At 43.4% G+C, this 18,349-nt stretch overlaps 1 protein-coding gene across 1 annotated transcript; it reads left to right on the top strand.

Moving 5' to 3' along the window:
- Positions 1-2,797: 2,797 nt before the first annotated feature.
- CDIPT (CDP-diacylglycerol--inositol 3-phosphatidyltransferase) lies at positions 2,798-16,234 on the top strand. The gene is made up of 6 exons (XM_014063457.2): positions 2,798-3,078; positions 3,904-4,038; positions 7,108-7,261; positions 11,140-11,221; positions 13,077-13,158; positions 13,265-16,234. Exons 1-6 carry the CDS (start codon positions 3,036-3,038, stop codon positions 13,414-13,416), a joined length of 648 nt encoding a protein of 215 aa, XP_013918932.1. The 5' UTR covers positions 2,798-3,035; the 3' UTR covers positions 13,417-16,234.
- The last annotated feature ends 2,115 nt before the right edge of the window (positions 16,235-18,349 follow it).

Here is an 18,349-nt window from a genome sequence, read left to right as displayed (position 1 = left end):
TAATTCAGTTAAGTGAATCTGCCTTCTCCATTGACTTAGCTTGTCAGAAATTTGCAAAAGGTGATCTTGTGACCCTGGGATAGGGCAACCGTCATATATATGAGTCAGTTGCAAGCGTCATAAGTATTAACAACAATCAGGTCACTTTTTAAAATTATGTTGTAACTTCGAATAGTCACTAAGCAAACTGTTGTAAGTTGAGGACTGTCTGTAAAATAAAATATTAATTATAATTACAGCCTCAACTTTTTGCATTATATTTAGTTACAACCAGCCATTTCTATAACTACACAAGTATTCAATGTTCACACTAAGGTCTATGTTTCATTTTTTTTCCTTCTATTTGAAGCATAAAGTTTGGAAGTAATTAATCTTTATTTTCGTTGTGTTTTTTACTGTAATAGACATTAATAAAAAGTAAGTCTGAGAGCATGAAGGCATATACATTTAATAATATTTGTTAGTTTGAAAAGTGCTATCAAATTCTATATGGGTTTCGGATAGTTTAGACCAGTGATGGCGAACCTTTTCAATACTGAGTGCTGAAAAGTGAGTGCGTGCATGCTCGTCGGGGCCACAATCCCGGAAGAGGAGCTGCCAAGGGGCATGCGCATGCTGGAAAATGAACTTCTGGTTTCCAACGCACACATGCGCACCAGTCAGCTATCTTCCGGTTACTGGCATACATGCACACACCCTGATCAGGTGCTCATGCCAGAAAACGGAAGACCAACTCTTCCGGTTTCCGGCACTGCCACACGGACAAAGGCCAGCTGATCATCGCACCACATGCACGCCAGAAACCTGGAAGAGGAATGGGCAATGCCGTGTGTGTCAGGTGATATGGTTCTGCATGCTACTTTGGTATGAATATCTGGTATGAAATTAGCCAATTGTGGTTTATTCAAGTAACTATAATTAAGCAAATTGCTTAGTATAATGAACATATCCAGTCAATCTCTTTCCTTCCCAGCTGTTTTCTCTTTATACTGTGATTGATTGGTTCATTGTTAATTATCAGATTTTTATTCTGCCTATATTACTTTGTAACTTAAGTAATATAAGTATGTATGTTTGCCAACTTAAGTAATTTAAGATGGCAAACATACACAATCCTTTACCTCTTCTTCTACACCAGTGTTTTTCAACCACTGTGCCGCGGCACACTAGTGTGCCGTGACATAGTGTAAGGTGTGCCGTGGGAGAATTACTTTATATATAGTCAATATAGGCACAGAGTTTAAAAAAATTAACATTTTCTAATGGCGGTGTGCCTCGTGATTTTTTTCATGAAAAAAGTGTGCCTTTGCACAAAAAAGGTTGAAAAACACTGTTCTACACAACAACCATGTGAGGTTGGTTGGGTTGAGAGAGAATGACTAGCCCGAAATCAATTTTTTATTGATCCTGTAGGATTATATAGGATAATTAGATATACATGTTTAAAAGACTTCTCTAGTCACCTTCTGTTCTTCTATCAGGGCACCATTTGACAAGAAAAGTCACATTTGCTAAAATTTTCCAATGTATATACATACATTGTGTTCTCTCACCATATATTTTAAATCAATATGCCTGAGGGACTTGTAAAATTACTGATCAGAATATCATACTATTTTCAATAGTATGGGTTGACTCAGCCTTCCATCCTTCCAAGGTGGGTAAAATGAGGACCCGGATTGTTGTTGGGGGCAATATGCTGACTCTGTAAACCGCTTAGAGAGGGCTGAAAGCCCTATGAAGCAGTATATAAGTCTAACTGCTATTGCTATTGCTATTCAAATTAAAGGTTTTGTATAAAAAAAATGAAGATATTTTTGGATTTAAAGAAATTTCCCTTATCAGTCTCTTGAAAATCTTTTACAACCATTTTGTCCATTTTCAGCAATTTTTCAATTTACATGTCCAATTTGTAAGTCAGTAATTCTGATTTTTTTAAAAAGCACTCATACTACATGTATAATCTATTTTTGAAAAGCAGTAGATAATATATTTCTCTATAAAGCAGCAAAATATGTGAAAGCACTAAAGATTATCATTTTTCTACTCCCAGAACTGAACACATGATATTCAAACTGTTGCTAAGGCATTGCTTTCAACTACCTTGCTCATAAACAATCTGAAAAATTTATGAGAATATGAAGTGGGTTGATGCCCTGAATTTTCCTGAGACATTACAGGAACCTTCACCGACCCTGCATTTGATGCTCTTCATTTTGTTTTTATGGATTCAGTTGGCCTGGAAAAACAGGATCCACTAAGTTAGGCAATGTTTATCAACCTTAGCTATTTGAAACTTTAACTCCCAGAACTCCCCAGCCAGCAATGGTTCATTCTGGGAGTTGAAGTTCACAGGTTTTCCAAATGGCTAAGATTGGGAAACACTGCACTAAGAGAACCATTAAAAATCTATGAAAAGTGTTTTTCTTCTTTTAAAAACATCTTTGGATCTCTTCCAATTTGCAAAAAAAAAAAAAAAAGGCTTTCCAAGTCTCCGAGCGGTTTTGCAGCGGATTAAGACCAACTATGGAAAGTGGGGGGGGAGGGGCGAAGATTCCCTCTTATCTCTTAGTCTTTTCGAAAGTTGGACTAAATCAATCCGAAATGCTGGGGGAACCTCAAGCACATTTACTGCAGAAAATGCTCCGAGGGAGGCACCAAAAGGAAACGAATGGCGCCCAAAATATCAATCCTGAACCTGAACAACGAGTGAAGAGCGTTATTGAAGGAAAGGTTAGCCTCCAGTTCGCGCAACGATTCGTTATAATAAAACGCCTCCCCCTCTCCCGGGTTGCAAATGGCGTTTCCTGCTTCGGAGACTGCGGACCAGGAAGCGGCGGTGAATCGGCCGAACGCCTGCTTTTTCGCTCTGCTACTGAGGGCAAGGAGGGGGCAAGGAGCGGGCGGGGAGGTTTATGGCGGCGGGAGGGGTGTGATGGGTGTTGCCTGAGCTCAGCCGCGCCTTGGACCACTAGGGACTAGGCCGGTTTTGCAGGGCATTTCCGATCTGCGCAAAGCTCCCGCCTGCAAGCAAGATGAAACAAGAGAATATTTTCCTCTTCGTTCCCAACCTCATTGGTAAGTGGTGGGACTGTCCCAAAAGGCTGGACGTGGTGGACCTGCTTATATTTTTGCCTTCTGGCCCTGATCATTTCCGCTTTGATTGGCTTATATTTTAATTCAGTGTTTTCAACCCAGGATGACTTTAAAATGTATGGACTTCCACTCCCAGAATTCCCCAGCCAGCCCCATGGGCTTCTGGGAGTGGAAGTCCATACATTTTAAAGTCACCCGAGGTTGATAAAAACGGTTTTAATACACCTCTGTTTCATTGCTGTTGGGGCAGGGGTGAAATTTAGCAGGTTCTGACAGGTTCCAGAGAACCGATAGCAGAAATTTTGAGTAGTTCAGAGAACTGGCAAATACCACCTCTGGCTGGCCCCAGGGTGGGGAGGGAATGGAGATTTTGTAATATTCTTCTCCCTGGAGTGGGGAGGGAATGGGGATTTTGCAGTATCCTTCCTCTACCACGCCCACCAAGCCGCGCTCACAGAACCGGTGGTAAAAAAAATTGAATTTCACCAGTGTCTTTCAGTGATAATCCTGTCTCCTAAGAGAAGCCACAACTTTGGGAAAACTCAACCCAACAGGCCAACCACTTATCTGGTTGAACAGATTGTACTCCCCACCCCGAAAAGTCTCTAAAATATCTTCCGTGTCTATAGGACGGAAAAGTGACAAGCAAAGGTTTTGAGAAATTTGGGGAAATCCTTCCAAGAAAGTGGGAAAGAGGATTATGGGTGATTGTAGAGTAGATTTAGCTGGAATTTGGGGAGCTGTGGTCTCTTTGTGGGGTGCAGGGTTGAAGAACAGGGACTGACTTTGCTTGCCTTTCCTTTGCAGGTTATGCTCGTATAATCTTTGCTTGTGTTGCTTTTTATTATATACCAACCTCCCCTTCTCTGGCATCATTCTTCTACCTACTTAGTGGCTTCCTCGATGCCTTTGATGGCCATGCTGCCCGGGCTCTTAACCAAGGTAGGCCTGGGCTATGCCAGGGTAATAGCTGGGGTGGAAGGAAGGGAAAGAAAGGGAGTGGGACTGGAAGAAGAATGGAAGGGAAAGGGAGGGATGAAGGGAAAGAGGGAGGGAGGGGAAAAGGGAAGGAAGGGAAAGGGAGGAAGGAGGGATAGAAGAGGATGGGAAAGAGGGAGGGAAAAAGAGAGGAAGGGAAAGAGGGAGGGAGGAAAGAAGAGATGGAGAGACGAAGGGGAAGAGAGTGAAAAAGAAAGGGGAGCCGGGAGGGAGGGAGGGAGGAATCATATATCCAGGACAAAGTCTTGGCTGTCAAACTCCATGTTTCTTGCTTTACCTCAGAAAGTGCACCAGCTCTTGACTAGGGGATCTTTTTTAGCTGACTTCCATCTTTAAAATATGTGATCCACCATTAACACCAATTCTCTTTCCCAAAAGAGAATTGGCATATCATTGTGGTTGATTACAAAAGTAAAGCAATTTCCATATATTTTTTAGTTGATTAGATTGTTATTCACGCTCTCCTGTGCCCTCTTCCCAAAACTGTTATTTAGGAGGGGAGATCCTTTACTACATCCTAGTGTTGTTTGATTGCTTTAGAAGGGAATTTTCTTGGAATTATCTATAGCTGAGGAGTATTTCATATTTAGAAGCATTTAATTCATGCACATGTAAATCAAGACAGTGCAAATCTTACCTCGAGTATGTGGAGGGGAGATTCGGCCTCTAGTATTTATATCAAAATATGAATGCTAGATTTTGCCAACTTTTTTCTACTCGTTATATTTCTGTAGGTGATAGTTTGATTAATTGTTTGATTTAAAAGGATTTACTATAACATCTACCTATTGGGATTTACTGAAAGTCTCAAAACATATAAATATTTACAGTAAATAAATTAAGAACTCCTGCAGCCTAAAATTTCCAATAAAACAATAGATACAATCAATTGTAGATGTGAACATGAAAGACAAAGTCCCTGTAAAAAGCTGTAATATCTTCCTTTCCTATGGCTTCTCTGTATCTCATCCCTAATTAAATAACCAAGTAACAGATTAATTAAACAATTAAGCTTATTTAAGTTATACTTCCATTTGTATCTTTGGATTTGTCATGCTGGTCCCCAAAAATTTTCAATTCCCTCTCGAAATTCTTGACTTAGGGGGAAAAAAGCAAGTTAACAGCTTTCCACAAATTAAATCATGTTTGTATTACTTATCAAGATATAACTCATCCCAGCAGCTCTGGCTTTTTTTTTTTTTACTGAGCTATCTGGAGCAAAAGACATGTTGATCCACCAAGTCAAAAGCAATTTGACAACCATTTGAAGAGGCACTAAGCTAGCTAGGGAATTCTGGGAGTTTGGACCCAAGACCTCAGGTACCAAGCTGAGCATGGTCATTTTTCCTAATGATAATAAGATAGTCTTCGGGTTATGATTGTACTAGAGCCTGCCCATTACATTTGTAATCCGAGGATTTGTTAATTGGATCATGTCAGATTGGGTAAAGGAGGGAGGGAATCACTCCAAAAGTGATTCCCTCCCTCCTTTACCCAATGCATTCATTAATCAAATGCACAAGTGGCTAAGTGTACATGAACTATCTCAGTGAGGAAGACCACCTAGGGTTTCTGAGCATTCAATACCCCACACCTCAATCCACTGAGATATCTCATAGTTCCCCCGCCCCCTTCCAATCTTGGCCCACCAGGTCTCCATAGGTACTGGGCCTATGGAGACTCACTTATCTTTCAAAGATTTTGATGATCAAGTGAGCTGTCTCCTCTCCATCCTCTCTGCCATGGTTTCTTCGCCTGCTCCCAGCACTCCAAAAGCAGTAAGAGCAGAGGCAGGGCGGGACAGCTTGGCTGGGGCTGCCTGTGCAGAACATCCGATCTGCTTTTGGGCTGCTGGGCAGCCTCGGTGACTCTGAAGTGACATGAGATCATGCCTCCAAAGGCCTCCGTCCCTTTGCAAAATTGCAATTTTTTTTTGGCACGGAGCATAGAGACCTGATGAGGGCAGGATCACACACCCAAAGGCTTCTGTTCTCTGCACCGAAAGCTTTTGCAAAGGGACAGAGACCTTTGGAGGGACGCTCTGGTGCTCCTTCAGACTACCTGGCACTCCAAAAGCAGATCGGAGGGGGGGGGGGCGGATCTGTGCTCATCCCACTCTGCCTCTGCTCTCACCATTCCACTTTTGGAGCACCGAGAGCTGGCAAAGAAACCATGGTGGCTGCACAAACCCTGCAGCAGAGAGGCTAGAGAGGAGATAGAAGGGGAGGTCAGCCTGTTCTGGAACTCCAGATCTTTGAAAAGTAAGTTAGCCATCGATAATGGGGCAGGGAGGAGCCGATGGGCTAGCACAGCAGGGCCAGTGCCTATTAGGCCTCTGTGTGTGGGTATGAGCGTGTCAGGATGCAGGCGCGTGCGCAATTCAGAGAATACTCACCTTCCGGATTGTTGCTTGGGAAGGAAAACAGCTTGAGGCGCAGCAATCCACTCTGCCCCGCGACTCAATTAAGAAGTGGGGGGGGGGGGGGCACTTGATCTTGGGAGTGAACCAGTTTGGGTGAACCGATCCCAACCAGTGTGGAATGGGCAGGGGGGAGTGTTGCAATGTCTCCGTGGTTGGTCATAAGGGTGAATGACAGCCTTCATTGACGGCTGCAACATTCATAACTTTGAGACTGTGTCATAAGTACTCTGTGTGTGTGTGTGTGTGTGTGTGCGCTTCATACCTTTGAACTGTAACAAAGTGAGCTGTCGTAACTCGAGGACTATCTATATTGGACACCCAATGCAGATTTTGAAACTCTTATTTCAATCCTCACTTCACTGTGGAGCTTATGCAACAGCTTTAATATTATTATTTTTAAAGGATCAATAAGTTGGAGTTGGAGTTTATATTGCTATGTATGTAATTACATGTGTTTTCCCCCTTTTACTGTGTTTTTCCCCCCTGTCGCTTTTTATACTTAATAAAATTATGCTAAAAGGCACAAATGAACAAAAAAACAACAACAACTCAAGCACTGTTCCTCTCCTAACCTATGGCTTTCCTCCTAGGCACCCGCTTTGGGGCCATGCTGGACATGCTGACTGACCGCTGTACTACCATGTGTCTGCTGGTGAACCTGGCTATGCTTTATCCAGAGTCTGCCCTCTGGTTTCAGCTGAGCATGAGCCTTGATGTGGCCTCCCATTGGCTACATCTCCACAGGTATTGGCTGCGGAAAATGCAGGGCTGAATGTAGGTTATTTATTTAGTTGTCTATCAAAAAAAGTAAGGTTCTACGTTTAGGCAAGAAAAACAAAATGCACAGGTACAGTATATGTGGCGCCTTGCTCAATAGTAGTAACTGTGAGATAGATCTTGGAGTCCTAGTGGACAACCATTTAAATATGAGCCAGCAGTGTGCAGCAGCTGCCAAAAAAGCCAACACAGCTCTAGGTTGCATAAACAGAGGGATAAAATCAATATCACGTGAAGTGTTAATACCACTTTATAAGGCCTTGGTAAGGCCACACTTGAAATACTGAATTCAGTTTTGGTCGCCACAATGTAAAAAAGATGTGGAGACTCTAGAAAGAGTGCAGAGAAGAGGAGCAAAGATGATTAGGGGACTGGAGGCTAAAACATATGAAGAACAGTTGCAGGAACTGGGTATGTCTAGTTTAATGAAAAGACAGATTAGGGGAAACTTGATAGCAGTGTTCCAATATCTCAGGGGTTGCCACAAAGAAGAGGGAATCAAACTATTCTCTGAGGCACCTGAGGGTAGAACAAGAAGCAATGGGTGGAAACTAATCAAGGAGAGAAGCAACTTAGAACTGAGGAAAAATTTCCTGACAGTTAGAATAATTAATCAATGGAGCAATTTGCCTCCAGAAGTTGTGAATGCCCCAACACTGGAAGTCTTTAAGAAGATGTTGGATAACCATTTGTCTGAAATGGTAGAGGGTTTCCTGCCTAGGCAGGGGGTTGGACTAGAAGACCTCCAAGGTCCTTCCAACTCTTTTATTCTATTTTGTTCTATTCTATTCTGTTCTAAATTTAGATAGTGATTCAGCCCTGGCTGGGGAATTCTGGGAGTTGAAGTCCATACTTCTTAAAGTGGCCAAGTTTGAAAAACACTGCTCTAAATAGTGATGGGTAGAATGACTCTCCTCTACTTAGATCTTCTTCCTCCTCCTTCAAACTGTAATCCAGTTCAGTCTTGCCTTGAAAAGGGATGTACACAGTTCTCTTCAGGTTTATAGCACTTAGCAATAGCACTTAGATATATACCGCTTCACAGTGCTTCTACAGCCCTCTCTAAGCAGTTTACAGAGTCAGCATATTGTCCCCAAACAATCTGGATCCTCATTTTACCCACCTTGGAAGGATGGAAGGATGAGTCAACCTTTGAGCCTGGTGAGATTCGATCTGCCAAACTGTTGGCAGCCAGTGATCAGCAGAAGTAGCCTGCAGTACTGCACACTAACCACTGCGCCACCGCGACGCTTATCATCACTTTGGTCTTCAGATTGGAGGAGCATATTGTTGTATTACCTCCACCTTTTTTTCTTGTTTTATATTTTTATTAGTTTATCAAAATATAAAATACAAAGATAAATTTTAAAAAAAAGCAATAGAAAACTGGGGAGGATGGAGAGGGAAGATATATGGTGTAAAGAGGGAAAAGAAAAAGGCACCGACTTCCAACTCTCTTTAGCACAGTAGAAGAAAACATTACGACCTCAATTTTTTTACATTTACACAACAGCATACACTAGCCATTTCTATACCAACAAACCTAATTGGAAAAAGGGGAAATTGAAGTTTCACTTTGTTTTCATTGCAAGCACAAAATATTTGCATTACCTCCACATTTTAAAAAATCCTTTCACCTTGTAAAGCAGGGATTTCCAATCCCAGGCCATAGTCCACTACGGGGTGCGAACCATTCAGAATTGGACTGTGCAAGTGGCGGGCAACCACACGCCTGCAGCAGTGATGGGTTGTCAATTTTCTTACTAGTGGTTTGAGAGAGAGAGAGATGCTTCTGCGCATGCACAGAAGTATCCGGGCGAGTGGGCGGAACCTCCCGCTGCCACTACTACCAGTTTGCCCGAACCGGGAGCAACCCACTTCTGGGTTCCATTTGCATGACTGGCAGGGACTTGTCATGCGCGAAGCAAGATCATGTGAAGTGTTAATACCACTTTATAATGCCTTGGTAAGGCCACACTTGGAATACTGCATTCAGTTTTGGTCACCACGATGTAGAAAAGATGTGGAGACTCTAGAAAGAGTGCAGAGAAGATCAACAAAGAGGATTAGGGGACTGGAGACTAAAACATATGAAGAACGGTTGCAGGAACTATGTCTAATTTAATAGAAAGAAGGAGTAGGGGAGACATGATAGCAGTGTTCCAATATCTCAGGGGTTGCCACAAAGAAGAGGGAGTCAAGCTATTCTCCAAGGCCCCTGAGGGTAGAACAAGAAGCAATGGATGGAAACTAACCAAGGAGATAAGCAACTTAGAACTGAGGAGAAATTTCCTGACAGTTAGAACAATTAATCAGTGGAACAGCTTGCCTCCAGAAGTTGTGAATGCCTCAACGCTGGAAATCTTTAAGAAGATGTTGGATAGCCATTTGTCTGAAATGGTATAGGGTTTCCTGCCTAGGCAGGGGGTTGGACTAGAAGACCTTCGAGGTCCCTTCCAACCCGGCTATTGTATTGTATTGTATTTCCGTGACCAGCAGGTACATGCGCCCACCGCTTGCACAAAGAGAGCTACGGTGCACTCGTGTGCGCCTGCTGCTCTCACAGACCCACTCCCTCTCCCTTCCCCCGCCGGACCGGAAAACTTGGGGACCACTGTTGTAAAGGCAAAAGCTTTATAGGTAGTCCTGCCATTTCTTTAGTGACCATTCAAAATTATAATGGCACTGAAAAAAGTGACTTATGACCATTTTTCACACTTACAACCGTTGCAGCATCCCCATGGTCACGTGATCAGAATTTAGACTCTTGGAAACCGTCTCATACTTAAGATGGTTACAGTGTCCTAGAGTCATATGATCCCCTTTTTTGACCTTTGCTTGACCTTCTGACAAGCAAAATCAATGGAGAAGCCAGACTCGCTTAACAACTGTGTTACTGACTTAAGAATTGCAGTGATTCATTTAACAACCGGGGCAGAAAAAGTTGTAAAATGGGGCAAAAAACCACCACTGTCTTGCTTAACAACAGAAGCTTTGGGATCAATTGTGGTCGTAAGTCGAGGACTATCCGTAATCCTGTACGTTTTTCTTGATTCAAAGCTCTATTTGATGGCCATTCTGTTGAGTCATGGGTACAAGTGTAGTATTGTATTCCAGATGGAGCTACAAGCACAGCTGCCTTTCACATCTCTCCTTTACCAAAAAAAAAATTATTTAGGTAGCCTTTGGTGAAGTTCTCTAAGTCTGATACTGTCCATCAGATTCATTTGTTTTGTTTATTGGCCACTTTATTTTTACAAGTGGTGAACATGACCAACATACCTCCCTCCTCCCTGTTGTTCCCCACAACAACAACCCTGTGAGGTGACTTGGGCTGAGAGAGTGATTGCCCTAAAGTCACTCAGGCCGTTTTCATGGCTACAGCAGGACCTGCTTTCTAGCCCTGTGCCTTAACCACTAAACCAAACTGACTCTCCTTTACGGAGATGAAGAAGCTAATGTGTTGCTTTAATTTATTGTAAAGTGCCGTGAGAAAGCTTTCTCCCAAAGGAGAGCATAGAAAAATTTAAAATTAATAAAGTTATCATTGTTTAAAGAGTTGGAAGAGATCTGCTGCCCACGAAGGACAGGCTTCTTAAGAAAATGAGGGTAAAGGAAATAACATTGCAGTTTTGAGGCTGGGTTGTTTTTAAAGCATACACAACCCAGAGAAACATGATGTGAAAATTAGAATATGCTTCCAGTGCAGCGGACAAAATCTTTCTGGGAGGATTTCGTATGGAAGAAATAGACAGGAGTGTGAGCGAAGGAACAAGGAGAGGGGAGTTGGGGTAGAATTGAATACTCTTAATTCCCATTTTAATTTCTGCCTCTGCCTCCCTTAGCACTGTAGTGAAAGGTGGAGAAAGCCATAAGAGTATTGACTTAACAGGAAACCGGATCTTGAGAGTGTATTACAACTCACGGGTGAGTGTCACAAAAATTGTTTCTTTGAAGTGGTCCACATCATTGCATTGCTAACCCCATGCCAACCTTCCTCTCTCCAGGCCTTTTCTCGCCAATTTTGTTATGAAATTCTCTCTTCGGTTTTCTCTCTTAATTCCAAATGTTTTGAAGAGAAGGGGTCATTTCTCATTTTTAATGAATACTACAGTTGCGTTCAGTAAATTTTCCCACCTTCATTGGCCTCCGCGGCAAACTGGTTTTTGCTAAAATGATAAAATGTGCATTGTAACACCGCAGTGCAAGCTCCACCTGTCATTTAATTGCCTGTGATTTGATAGAACAGGGGTGTCAAACTGGATTTCTTCAAGGGCTGAATCAGCACTGTAGTTCTCCGCAGGCCGGGGTGGGGTAGATGAGATGGATGCTTCCTACAGCATCCTGCTGGCCAAAACAGAGCACTGCAGAGTGCTCCAGGAGGCCGTCCGGGCCAAAAATGGGATGTCCCCCCCCCCCCCCCGTTTCCGCTAGTAGAGGCACTGCGGGCTGGTCCTTTGCTTTTTACAGCCTGGCCCCATGAGCCAGATTTAAACACCCCACGGGCCAGATCCAGCCAGCAGGCCTTGAGTTTGATACCCCTGTGACAGCAGTACAAAATGAGAGGATTTTGCAGTGTGACACGTCTTTTACCATTCGGCCCATCCCACTCAACTCCACTCCCCCAATGCCCAAGGCTTGCTGTAGGAAGAGGCATTTCCAGCCATGTCCGTGACTGTTCAGGCATGTTCATTTTCATGAATCATTTCCTTCAAATTGGAAGGAAAGACTATCAAAGGGCTTAAAACCTATGTATCTGTCATGGGTTGAGTGATGCCTCCTTCCCATTTGAAGTGAGGCCAGACTCTTGTTTGGGATGGCTCCAGTCTTATAGGATCCCTTACTAATCATTTTGCTTCTTGGTGCTCCCTGAGCTTGCTTGTTTTCTTGCAAATGTTTCATTACCCAGCTAGGGAACATCACTGCTAGAAGTACTATTTAGCACTGATTCAGGGGTGGGCTGCTGGGGGTTTCCAGGGGTTTGGGAGAACCTCTAAGATTCTGTACAGTTCGAAGACCCCTCCCCCCCAATCCCACTCCTGGCTGGCCCCACCCACCCCTCCCCTCCTAGGAGTCCTCACGCAGCCCTTTTGGATGCAGGGAGTGTGTGGAGGCTTGGTGGGGTGAAAAACGGGCCTACCGGAAGTTCCACTCCGGAGGCCGGAAATGGACTCGTTTCCGGCCTCCGGAGTGCCTCTGAGGCCAGGGGCTCAAGGAAAGCCTCCGGAGCCAGGGGAGGGCAAAATACCACCACCACCACCACCCCGTGATGCAGGAGGCTGAGTAAGCCACATCCACCATGCAACCAGACAGAGAACTCCTTGCTAAATTTTTTGAAGCCCACCCCTGATTTATGTCTAGCACTATGTAGTATCAATGATTGGGTAATGAAATGTCTACAAGAAAACAAACAAGCTCAGAGATCACCAGGGGCCCCACAGCTCAAACCTGGACCACAAGTGTTCTCTTCTGTTGGTACAATTTGCTTTCCTTCTCCCTTGTTGCTCAGATGGTAATCCAAGCCATCTCTTTCCTGAAAGAGTGCTGTTTTTATGAATTTTTGTGCATTCTGAGATATATTTTTTTATCATGCATTATGCAATGGGTTATTTTCTAATAACAGATGTTTTATATAGAAAGATGTTTCCATAAAGTCATCATGATTTATCATGCAATCTCAGCCGATGGCCTCATAAACACCATCTGATTTAACCTGGCTTCTGTTGGCTGCCATTTCTTGCCTGGTTTGACCTGATGTAGTTTCTCTTTCCTCTCCTTTCAGCCTGTTCTGTTCATTATGTGCGCTGGTAATGAACTCTTCTACTGCATGTTGTACTTGTTGTGTTTCGGTGAAGGGCCAGAAAGTGAGTATAGAAAGCTGAGGGGGTTGAGGGAAGGGGAGGCTGTAGGGACTGAAGGACGTGTTGGACCTTTTTCCACCCCACTCATTTTTGTTCTTCTGCTTTCCAGTCCTGTCAGGATACGCCGGACTCTATCGCTTGATTCTATGGGTTTGTACCCCCATTGCTCTCACCAAGAGTTTCATCAGCTTAATTCACTTGGTCTCGGCCTCGTGCAATATGGCTGCCTTAGATGCTGCTGAACGGGCAAAGAAGATATAGGATTTCAAGGTTGTGGGAAGGGACTCCCCTAAGTCTTCCAGAGTGATCAGCTCCCAACCTTCATGATGAATAGACGAGGACTTTGCCTCAGATCAGTCACTCCAGTTGTGCAGTTGTTTTTCTATTGATGTGATAACTTCACCTTTCCATGATGCTTTTGTGATATCTGTGTGAGATGATAGGGTAACTCCTGCTCCTTCTGGCTTTTTCCTGTTTTACTCCCATAATAAGAACAGTTGAGTTAAAAATTGGCTGTTGAGGAGGATTCTGATCCACCATTTTGAGGAGCAGCTGAAGAGCTTGTCATTTTAGAATTGAAAGCTTTTTACCTCACACTCTTGGGGTATCTTTGGGGAGAACGAAATATGGAACTGCACTTGTCTTGATATAATAAACCAAACTAGGGTGATGTTGCCTAAAAATCAGGACATCTAAACACCTTTTGAAATCTGGACTAGGTTTTTTCCTCGTTCCCAAACTGTATAAGAACAAATCTCTGAGGAAAAGAATGTATTAATCTGTATTCTACAAATATATCTAGTAAGCCAAGGAGCAGCCATTTGGAAATGATTTATTTTGGACAATATTAATAATACCCAGCTTTAAAAGGGATACAATATTGGCAGGGCTACTTATTGACCCTGGAGGTCTTAAGGTCATAACATGCATTATTTCCTTGGGATGATCTCTGAATGTTCAGTTTAACTTTTGTACTTTAGCTCATGACTCAGATTAATTGCTCTTTTCTCTTATAAATATTTGATTAGAAATACATAGTCCAGAGGTGGCAAATTGCTTCATTTCTCAAGCAATTCAGAGTGACCGTATCTGAAGGCCGTACTTTCCTTTTCTTCAATCATGTAATTGTGCTGTGCAATACTGAAGTGAAATAAGAACAACAGTTTTGCCCTTCTTGAGTTTTGCCCTCTCTGTCTTCACCACGATTCTGACATTTACCGATGGAAGAGATGTATTTACCTATTTATTTCCCCCAAGATTTTGAACATTCAGTACTTTCCTGAGGTAGTTAGTAACTCATTTATATAGACAATCATTTATCTTCATTCCTCGCTGGCTTCTGTATTAGCATATTAGCAAGCTTTCCTCCTGCGGCTTTCAGCAAGCGGTTTGCATTAGCATGGTAGCTACCTACCTGTTAAAGGTCCTCTTCTCCCCTTTTCATGCTTGTATTAGAACCCAGAATTCAAGAGAAATAAAGGATGGATATGAGCAGGGGTGGCCTTCAAAGATTTTAGCAAAGCGTTCTCTGCCTGGTTGCTGGATGGGTGTGGCCATGGTCGCCATGGCGTAGTCGGCCTCCTGCACCACAGGGGGAGTGTTTTTGCCCTTCCCGGGCTCCAGAGGTTTTCTTTGAGCCTCCGGGCAGGCGAAAACGGCCTCCTCAGGCTCCGGAGGCCCTCTGGAGGCAAGAAACTGGCCTGTTTCTGGCCTTCTCGAACTTCCAGTAGGCCCATTCTTCCGCGAGCGCCCTGCACTTACCTGCATCCAAAACAGGCCACATGGGGATTCCTGGGAGGGGCTGGGTGGGGTGGGCGGGTCCAGCCAGGAGTGTATTGTATTTGTATTGTATTTATTTGTCTTGTATGCCGCCCACTCCCGAAGGACTCCGGGCGGCTCACAATAGACAAGGGAAGGGGGAAGACTAGACAAAGACAACACTTTAAAAACAAAACCACAACATTCACAATTTCCGCGGGGCTGGATGTTTCACATGCCCCCCGGCCTGCTGGAGCAGCCAGGACTTGGTGGCTTTGCGGAAAGCCGGGAGGGTCGTAAGGGTCCGGATCTCAACAGGGAGATCATTCCAGAGGGCTGGAGCTGCAACAGAGAAGGCTCTCCCCCGGGGGGTCGCCAGCCGACATTGGCTGGCGGATGGAATCTGGAGGAGACCTAACCTGTGAGATCTGATCGGTCTATGGGAGGTAATCGGCAGGAGGCGGTCTCTCAGGTACCCAGGTCCGATGCCATGTAGGATTTGGGGGTTCTCCAAATTGCACAGAAACTTAGCTAGGGGTTCTCCCGAATCCCTGTGAACCCCCAGCAGCCCACCCAAGGATGGAGGTAAGGTTTTTAATTTATTAAACAAATTTATATGGCGGTCCAACTCACACATGGTGACTCTGGGCGACTTACAGAATTAGAAATCCACAACATAACCACCCCATTTTTGGGGGGCCATAATAGAAGAAAGATACGTACTGCTTAGGCATAGCTTAGTCATGGTGGCTGTATTGAAGGAACCAAACATGAAGGCTACCATGCAAAGCACTTGGCTGAGCCAAATTAGGATGCCATCACCATGTAGTTTTTGCTTTTGCTTAAACTGCAAGGAGACCCCTGAAATTGAAATGATTGTTTTTGGTCCTTCCTTGTAATGTTGTCCCAAAGGTGCTTTTTCAAGAGGAAACTGGATTTTCTGGGGGGTGGGGTTGTTTTGTTTTGTTTTGAAGACGTTTCGCTTCAGAAGAAACAGCTTCTTGGATAAGAAGTGAAACATTTTCAAACAAAAAACAGAAAGTCCAGTTGCCCCTTGAAAAAGCACCTTTGGGGCAACCATGACCTGGATAACTTGAGAAGCTCCATAGACATTCCTTGTAATGTTCTCACTCTGTCTTCTCCAAAGCGAATGTTGACAACTCTCCTAAGCCCCACAGTGGTGGTGTTGCACGTTTCAAACACGAGTGTCTGTATGTTGTATATAGATTTTTAAAGAGTAAAACTTTCGTCCGATAAAAAAAAAAATCCTCTTTCTCGCTCAACAGAATAGAGGTTGTGGTAATAAAGTCTGTATACCTGATTATCTGATTGAGTGTCTTAATTTGGTAGTGTCTGATTATTTATGGAAGGATCTGGACAAATAGCTAAGATAAATATAGCAAATATTCCTAGCTCAATATTTAATGGACTTCTGGAGACCGAGCAAATTGAGCATACAGTCAAGGGGAAAGAATAAATGTGTTCAATATGGGAGAAGCCAACATTCGTGAATCAGAGGAGCCATAAAATAGGCTGATGTCTGCAGATTAAGCCTCTTTGTCAACAAGACCTAAGGGAGGAAGTAGAATGAAGATAAAAGAGTCTGCTATTCTGCCAAGACCCAAATCTTGCCAAGACACCTCTTTCGTTCCCAAGAGGCTGCAGAAATTAAAGTCAAATGGTTACATGCCGTTTTGTTTTCCTATCGTGAAAGGGCTCAGTTGCTAATTTTTATGTAGAATATTTATAACACTTTGCAAGACTGATCAGCAATTTTTTCCCCAGTAATGTCACAGATTCCCCAAAATATAGAAGAAATGACTAAAAATCTTTTGAAATTTAGATCACATTTTTTTAACATGGTAATCATTTGAGGATCACTGAGCATTAAAGCTCACACCAATTCACAGAACTTGCAGAAACCTGCATTTAAAGATGAATTCCACTCCTATAGGATAATGTTCTATATAGGCACTGCACTTACTGAGATGGACCTAAAGCAGGAGTGAAATTCAGCAGGTTCTGATAGGTTCTGGAGAACAGGTAGTGGAAATTTTGAGTAGTTTGGAGAACCGGCAAATACCACCTCTGGCTGGCCCCAGAATGGGGATTTTGTAGTATCCTTCCCCTGCTACGCCCACCAAGCCCACGCCCACAGAATCAGTAGTAAACATTTTTGAATTTCACCACTGACCTAAAGGCCTGTTAAATCACATCCAATAATCTAAGACAGGTGTTAAATTCGATTTCATTGAGGCCACATCAAGGTTGTGTTTGACCTCAGGAGAGCTGTGTGACCAGGTCAATGTCACTCGTGCCGGGGGTGCCTGTGGTGGTTGAGTACTCTGCCAAGCTCCATTTTTGCCTGCAACAGCCTCCTGCAACCCTTTGCCAGCGAAAATGGTCTCTCAAGCTCCGTTTCTGCCTGCGACGGCTTCCTGCAGTCCTCTGCCAGCAAAAATGGGCTCCTAAGCTCCGTTTCCACTTGCGACGGCCTCCTGCAGCCCTCTGCCAGCGAAAACAGGCTCCCAAGCTCCATTTTTGCTGGTAGAGGCACCATGGGCCAATGCTTCGTTATTTCCAGGTCAGCCCCATGGGCCAGATCTAAACACCCCTGATCCAAGATGTGTATACAAACACAATGCAGTCATGCCTAATGCTACGTAGGGCTGGGCAATGTGATAATTGGTCAACAGACCTGCCAGATAGCTCTCTTATGATCCATCAACTCCTTGCCTTGTTCAACTTTTTAGAACTCTTTTAATAATAATAAAAAAGAGGAAGCTATTTAAGTTATTTAAAAGAAATAGAAAGTTAGATACTGCAAAAGACCAAGTTAATGTATTTATTTGCAGTTCTGCGATTGAAATCTTACCGATGTGCTTAATATATCTGCTAAATTATTGACTTGTGACTATTGTGTCCATCATTTTGTAATGTGGCTGGCGCTGTTTCCAATTTCCCAAATTCTACAGCAGACTTCCATTTTTTGTTTCTGCTCTGGGTTTGTTTGCATTGAGAAATTGGCTCATGAGGACAAATTTTCCTAATCTTGGCTGCATCTGTTAGTTGCATTATAATTGCTGAGGGCTGCATGCTTCTCCTGGGGTCTTATTTAAAGTTTCTGCTCCAGTAATTCCAGCCATCCATCTGAAAATATCTGGGTGATGTAGAAGCCAAAATTGTCAGTATCCGAGGCTATGTAATTGCTGGCTATGACTCATAGAAACAGAACAATGTGATAAATAAACACATCTGCTTTAACAAGAATTTTCATTCTTTTTCACTTTCATTGTGGATTTTAAAAGGCTGTGAATTTACACAGGCTGGTGACATCACATGTCTTGGATGTCCCCCAATTTCCTCAGAAGAATCACTTGACACCACTTCATGCATCTGAGTTTATTTACTCGATTCATGCGTTGATACAAAAAAG

Source organism: Thamnophis sirtalis, unplaced genomic scaffold, assembly GCF_051295495.1.
Source record: "Thamnophis sirtalis isolate CommonGarterSnake01/CBP01778 unplaced genomic scaffold, rThaSir2_p1.2 scaffold_4, whole genome shotgun sequence".
In the NCBI taxonomy this organism is placed as follows: Eukaryota; Metazoa; Chordata; class Lepidosauria; order Squamata; family Natricidae; genus Thamnophis; species Thamnophis sirtalis.
Note: the sequence above shows the minus strand (reverse complement) of the source record. Positions and strands in the feature narration are given on the sequence as shown.